Consider the following 7,514-nt stretch of genomic DNA (forward strand, 5'->3'; position numbering starts at 1 on the left):
GTGAAACATCATCTTTGGGATGCTTTTCTGCAAAGGGGACAGGACGACTGCACCGTATTGAGGGGAGGATGGATGGGGCCATGTATTGCGAGATCTTACGCAACAACTCCTTCCCTCAGTAAGAGCATTGATGATGGGTCGTGGCTGAGTCTTCCAGCATGACAACGACCCGAAACACACAGCCAGGGCAACTAAGGAGTGGCTCCGTAAGAAGTATCTCAAGTCCTGGAGTGGCCTAGCCAGTCTCCAGACCTGAACCAAATAGAAAATCTTTGGAGGGAGCTGAAAGTCCGTATTGCCCAGCGACAGCCCCGAAACCTGAAGGATCTGGAGAAGGTCTGTATGGAGGAGTGGGCCAAAATCCCTGCTGCAGTGTGTGCAAACCTGGTCAAGAACTACAGGAAACGTATGATCTCTGTAATTGCAAAACAAAGGATTCTGTACCAAATATTAAGTTCTGCTTTTCTGATGTATCAAATACTTATGTCATGCAATAAAATGCTAATTAATTACTTAAAAATCATACACTGTTGAAAATGTACTCTCTTTGTAAGACAAATGGATCAACCTACCTCGTGTTTCAAGTAATTCTTCAGGAACTTGAAGTGAAGGCTCATCTTTTTGTTCACTCTTTTGACAGATTTTGATTGTCTAGTTTTCATAGCCTTTACCTGTTAGAACAAAATACAAATAATTAATTTAATATTATGATTTGATTAACATGTATCCACTTATATTATAATCTAGTAGGATAGTATAATGTTTTCCTTTTTGCATTAATGTTAAGGGCGAAAATCACAAATGACATACGCATTGGTCCAGCTCCGAGGTCTGGCGATAGAGGTCATTCATAAACTTGTCAACTCCTTTCTGGTCCCAGGCGGTGGACTCATATTTACCACTGCTGTACAATTTCTTTATAGCGTTCAGAGTATGCGAAATGAAGGCCATCTGTTCGTCAGCCTAGAAGAAGAGTGATTTGTATTAATATATGCCTTATAAATTGAGGGAAAATATCAGAAATCTATAGCAAATTGTATATTCGTTATAACCTAATTATATACAATGCATTCGGAAAGTGTTCAGAACCCTTCACTATCTGCACATTTTGTTACGTTTCAGCCTTATTTTAAAATAGAATAAATATGATTTGTTGCATCAATCTAAACACAATAACCCATAATGACCAAGCCAAAACATGTTTTCAGACATTTTTGCTAATTTATTCAAAACAAAAAAAACAGTTTTTGCTTTATCATTATGGGATTTTGTGTGTAGATTGATGATCATTTTTTATTTATTTGTAATCAATTTTAGAAATGGTCTGTAACGTAACAAAATTTGGAAAAGGTGAAGGGGTCTGAATACTTTCCGTATTCAGTGTTTAATCCACTCTTAGAAAAAAGGTTATGGATAGAACAAAACTTTTTTATGCATATTTCTTACCTTGAAATTGTTGACTTGTCTGTATTGTTTGTCAGGGAAAGGGATCTGAGGTTCTCGAGAGACTTCATGACCCTGAGATGCCAAAAAATATAAACAAAATATTGAATGATTATTACTTTACAAAAAGGAGTCAGGTAATTTAAATGAAACATAGCAGCTCATGAAATGTTGAAAATATGACAAGAGCTCAATGACCAGGAACAAGTGAATAAACATTTCCCAATATCCTACCATTTTCTGAAGCATCGTTATGGTGTTGTTGCTGAACACTTGGAACATGCTCGGAGACCGAGGAAGTGTCTTCATCCACGTGCATCCRATGGTTTTATTCCAGGTGCAAATCGTCATGACCAAGCACATCCAAAAGCTGATTGAACCCATTTTAGCGTAGGTCTGCTGTAGTTCTCGGTCTGTCCACAATCAATCTTGATGCCCTTCAAAAAGATAGCCTACTTCGTGTAATTYCGACAAAACAAAGTTGTCCGCAAAGGATAAAGAGATAAAGTGTTCTTCCTGATCGATCTATTTATCRAAAACCCGAGTTCTGTCATGCTCCAACCTGTGTCGATCCTTTATACTAAGAGTCTTTAAGGTATTCCAAAAGTGAAAGGTGGAAGTTCCCTTACACTTTCATACCTGAGTGTTGTTATACGTCTGGCGAAAATGCACGGAAAGGACAGGTGCATCTCTCGAATAATTGATTTATTTGCTATTTTATCATGAAATATTGTCCTTTCAAACAGGATTTTTTTTATAGAAGAAATAAACATGTGAATACATTTTAGTCAGACTATGGCCTAAATAAATATCACCATATAGAACAAGATTGAGTTTGGCCTTTCACTTCGAGAAGAACAGCATTTAATGTCTGAAAACGCAACACCTTTTCATTTGCGCACAGAAACTATGGTGTCAACTACGTTGTAAGCACCTGCTTAAAGGGTAATTGTGGTTTCCGGATCTCAACTGCCTATTTAAAGATACAGATCAACGTTGTATAGGTTCAATCAATTACACACTCAACATGACTTTATTTCGTTTTAGAAACAGGTTGTGGTCTGAATTATTTTGGTTGACCCGCTCCTAAGCTCCCGGGATGGCTTAAGCTCCGCGGGACTGATGCAAGCTCCGGACTGAGTGCAGCTCCGACTGAGTGCAGCTCATGACTGGTAGCGGCAGCTCATGACTGTAGGCAGCTCCATGACTGTAGGCAGCTCATGACTGATAGGCAGCTCATGACGTAGGGCAGCTCATCACGTAGGGCAGCTCATGACTGTAGCGCAGCTCGATGAACTGTAGGGCAGCTCATGACTGTAGGGCAGCTCATGACTGGTAGGGAGCTCAGGACTGTAGGGCAGCTCATACTGGCTGGACGGCTCTTGGACGCTCATGGCTGGCTGACGCTTCTGGACGCTCATGCTGCTGACGGCTCCGGCAGATCCTGTCTGGTTGGCGGCTCTGCAGAGTCCTGTCTGGTTGGCGGCTCTGGCAAGATCCTGTCTGGTTGGCGGCTCTAGCGCTCCTGACTGACGAACGGGGCTCTGACGGCTCGCTGACTGACGAACGCGCTCTGACGGCTCGGGACAAGACGGGCGCTCGGGACAGGTACGGATGGCTCAAGACGGCGCTGGGGAGACGGATGGCTCAGATGGCGCTGGGGAGACGGATGGCTCCGATGGCGGCTTGGCAGACGGCCAGCCTGACGGCGGTTGGGCAGAACGGGATCAGTTCAGCGCCGCTGTGCAGAGCGGGCAGTTCAGGCGCGCTGCAGACGGGCAGTTCAGGCGCCGCTGGGCAGACGGGCAGTTCAGGCGCCGACCCTGGGCAACGGCAGTTCAGGCCCGCTGGCAGACGGGCAGTTCAGACACCGCTGGTCAGACGGCAGACTTCTGGCGGCTGAGACGCACTATAGGGCCTGATTGCGTGTGCCGGAACTGGAGGTAGCCGGGCTGCAGCGGCACGCACACTCAGGGCGAGTGTGGCGGGGAACAGGAACAGGGCACACTGACTCTCGTGGCGCATATAGCCTGGTGCGTGGGTACGGAACTGGAGGTTACCGGGCGGAGGGCACGCCACCTCAGGGCGAGTGCGGGGAGAAGGAACAGTGCGTACAGGAGCTCTTGGAGACGCACAGGAGGCTTTCTTTATTGTTTGCTTTTGCCGCTGCGTTATCGGTGCCGGAACTGGGAGGCACTGGGCTGGAGACACGGCCACCATAGGGAGAGTGCGTGGAGGAAAACAGGCTCTGAGATGCACTGGGAAGCCTGGGCGTGGTGTAGGCACTGTCGTACTGGCTGGGCGCGGAAGGTGGCGCCGGATTAATACCGGACCAGTGAAGGAGGACACGTGCTCTTGAGCACCGAGCCTCCCCAACCCTTACCAGCGTTGAAGTCCCCGTAGCCCTGCCAGGTGCGGCGCGAGGTGAATAGCCCGCACTGGGCTATGCAGGCGAACCGGACACCACCTGTTTAGGCTGGTGCCATGTACGCCGGCCCGAGGAAGATTATGGAGGCCAGATATGTAGGGCCGGCTTGCAGGGCACTCGGCTCGATGCACCAACCTAGCCCTGCCCAGTGCGGGCAAAAGTGGAATAGCCCGCACTGCGGCTAAGCACGCGTACTGGGGACACCGTGCGCTCCACCGCATAACACGTGTCTGACCAGTATGACGCCCTCTCCACTCCACGGTAAGCCCGGGGAGGTTTGCTCGGGGTTGCCAACCCGGCCTTCCCCACCACTCCCCTTTAGCTCCCCCCAGAAATTTTGGTGGAGCCTCTCGGGGCTTCCAGCCTCTCGTACGTGCGGCTCCTCAAATCCATCGCTCCTGGGCTGTGGCGCCTCCTTCACCTCCGAGAGCGGCGCATTCTCACCAACCTTAGCCCAGGGTCCTTCTCCGTTGAATATTTGCTCCCAGCTCCATTCCTCTTCTCCCCATTGCGTTCTGTTCTTGCCGTCCCTTCTCCAATTCGCTTGGTCCTGGTTGTGGGGGTGTTTCTGTAACGCGCTGTCGTAGTCGTTCTCCTCTCAACGCAGGAGGAGCATGGATCGGACCAAGAGCGATGGTAAGTATTCATGATTATGGAAAAACCAACAAACACTACAATTTAACAAAACAAACAAAACGTGATAACCTAAACAGTCCTGTTGGCCCAACACTGACACAGGAAACAAACACCCACACCACACAAGTGAAACCAGGCTGCCTTAGTATGGACTCTCAATCGGGACAACGATTGACAGCTGTCTCTGAAGGTCTACAACAGCCCGAAACACAAACTCCCAACATAGAAATACCAAACATAGACAACCCACTCCAACTCACGCCCTGAACCAACTAAAATGAATACAAAACCAAAGCAAAAACAGGTCAGGAACGTGACAATGTTCTATTTGTGTATTAACTATAGTCTACCTTTTCTGTTTAGGAACTGCTGCAATTGTTCCCAAAGTACGTATTCATTCCTTCGCCCTATGAGAGGATCACTTGTATCCACACGCCCATCATCTGCCAGAAAGAAAAAGGCAGGCGATTGAAGTAATAATAAAAAATGCCACAATACCCACAATAAACAGTTAAACGCGATATGTGTTGGCATAGTAACTCCACACATTTGCTCTCTTCAATCTGGCGTATACAATATTCTGAAAATTCTTCCAACTTCTGTTGAGTCCCACTTTATTTAGGCAGGTCGTCACTCCAAACAATGTTGTCGATGTTTCTTCAATGTCTCAAAATAGCCGTAGCACCACGCTGCTCAACTGAAACGGACAACAACAATAATTTCAAATAACATAAATGGCAGTTTAAAGGTATCTACTTTTTAATGGTTGCAAATACTCTGTCATGCTGTATAAAGAACACTTGGATGTTGCTCGCTTTGCTCTTACTGTGATGCGCCGGAGTTGACAAATGCGGTGGCTGGAAGCCATGAAGACATTCTCCTGCAAGACACTCCAGAGGAAAATGTCCCCCCTGAAAAGAAAGAGAAAACACAGCATTCACGTTTAACTATTCAGTTGAACATAGTGGCAATAAATACTTTCTCCAATATCAAAAGCAATATAAAAAAAATAAAAACGTACCATGTCTCTCAGTAGGTTGTGCTCGGTTATTCGCACCAGCTGTTCCTTTAGATGGCAAGCATGGGCATGGAGCAAACTTGCACCAAGGGCAAAGAAGGCGGCTCATCAAGTGACGTGCCATTCTTATTGTAGTAGATGATCTGCAGCAGCAATTGATAAATGATAGTGGAATATAATCCTGGAAACAATTCATTATTTGTATCCTAAGCGAAATTATCAAATGATAGCATATTGTTGGACTCAAACCTGTTGCCAGTATATTGCAAATTTCCTCCAGTGTTGAATGTGGTTTGTGTTCTGATCCCATATCTGCGATGCAATTTAAATAAGCGAGGATTGAAAGGATGTACAAAAATGAAAGGGTGTCTCAGCTAAATTAACGTGTTAAAAGAATGAATTTGGAAAGTTTCGCCGAGTGAACCGCAAGACCGGATTATCTCTTTCCTTGTGCTCCACTTCTCTCTCATCGTGTTTCGAGTGTTTCCGTTCGATGGGAGACACCGTTATCCTAAGTTGGTTGAAAAGAATTTACTCAATAGCTGGCCTTTGTGAACACTCAAACGTTTCTAAGAAGACAGGGAAAAAAAGAACAACTATCTCTTAACTTTACAATGATTCCAGTAATCTCTTAATGTCTCAGTTGAACTAGGCTAGTCAGTTAAGAAACACCTTCTTATATTTAATGACGTTTGTAGGAAACAGCGGTTAACTACCTTAATTCAGTGGGCAGAACGACAGATGTTTTTCCCTTGTCAGCTCGAGAGATTCGATTCTCGCAACCTTGTTGCGTTACTTGTCCAACGCGCTAACCACTAGGCTACCTCCGCCCCATTCATCAACACCAATAAATTAAACTAACTTTTACTGGACCTAAGGGAAGGGCTGTACTACAATGTGTTTTTTGTAATTTCACAAAACTGCTATTTGCTTGTTTGTTTGTCTTCTCTCTCTCTCTCTGTGTGTGGGTGTGTGTTGTGTCTGTGACGAGAGAGGAGTGAAGATGCATGATTTAATATGATCTCGTTCTGCTTTGGATCTTCTGTCTTTAATCCCATTCATGTCTATACATTTGAATTAAACTCTTGATAATAAATGATGATTAATAGAAATTTACCAGCATTTATGACCGTCCGTATCTGAAATAATGAGGCCTAACATTCATCATGGCTATTTTATTACTTTCGAGAGGGGAACTAGGCAGGGATATTCCTATAAATAAACACCAATGTGCCAATGTGTTGTGATAACGTTAAAGTAGGCTTTTTAGAAAAAAAAAACTACATTCCTAATTCCTTATAATACTACTGTTTCAATCGTATTGGATATGCTTAGCTTAAAGGGACATTCTGCGATATGCTACATCCCATTTTGACTATTTTAAATTAATGATACACAGGCTACCTATTGACTCTTGAAAGAATAATAACTTTTAAATGCCTCATGAGCTTTCTCACCATGTCTGTACCTTCAACAGAACCCAAAATGTTGTACTTTTTTTATGACAGTTTTTGAAACTACATTCTAAACAAACACCTGTATGGCTTCAAAAATGTAGTGACAATTATAATTATGATCTCTTGAGGGTCATACTTTGACTAAGTAAGCTCTCTGACGGTTACTTTTTCTCGAACACTGATCACTCAGCTATAACTAAAATATTGGGTTGAGTACCACTATGCATGTTGGGATTTTGAACTGTATTATTGCCTTTTACAAATAATGCCATTGAAAAAACTGAAATGGATGAATGCCATGGATGACTGAATATGGTAAATGATACAAACAAATGATAATAGATGGCATGTTTTTTCTCTTTTAATTTTATTATAGATAAATTAAAGGAATAAATATAATACATAGCCTCTATTCATCCAGGATCAAGCTCTAAAGGACCCGCATGCTGTCTCCATATGCCTACGTAAGGATTTGACCTCATTATTCATTGATAGATATTAGGAGATCCCTGATGACAACTAATTCTATTTC

The 7,514-nt window shown here is 44.1% G+C and overlaps 2 protein-coding genes across 2 annotated transcripts in view; both read right to left on the bottom strand.

The window, feature by feature from the left end:
• Positions 1-7,514, bottom strand: part of LOC112075982 (interferon a3) — a 30,195-nt gene that overhangs the window by 19,673 nt on the left and 3,008 nt on the right. The window lies entirely within an intron of this gene.
• Positions 564-1,827, bottom strand: LOC112075985 (interferon a3-like). Its single transcript, XM_024142887.1, has 4 exons — positions 1,678-1,827; positions 1,447-1,518; positions 811-963; positions 564-671 (listed from the first exon to the last, which is right to left on the bottom strand). The coding sequence occupies exons 1-4, from the start codon at positions 1,825-1,827 to the stop codon at positions 564-566; spliced, it is 483 nt and encodes a 160-aa protein (XP_023998655.1).

This window comes from Salvelinus sp. IW2-2015, unplaced genomic scaffold (genome assembly GCF_002910315.2).
Source record: "Salvelinus sp. IW2-2015 unplaced genomic scaffold, ASM291031v2 Un_scaffold3499, whole genome shotgun sequence".
Lineage (NCBI taxonomy): Eukaryota > Metazoa > Chordata > Actinopteri > Salmoniformes > Salmonidae > Salvelinus > Salvelinus sp. IW2-2015.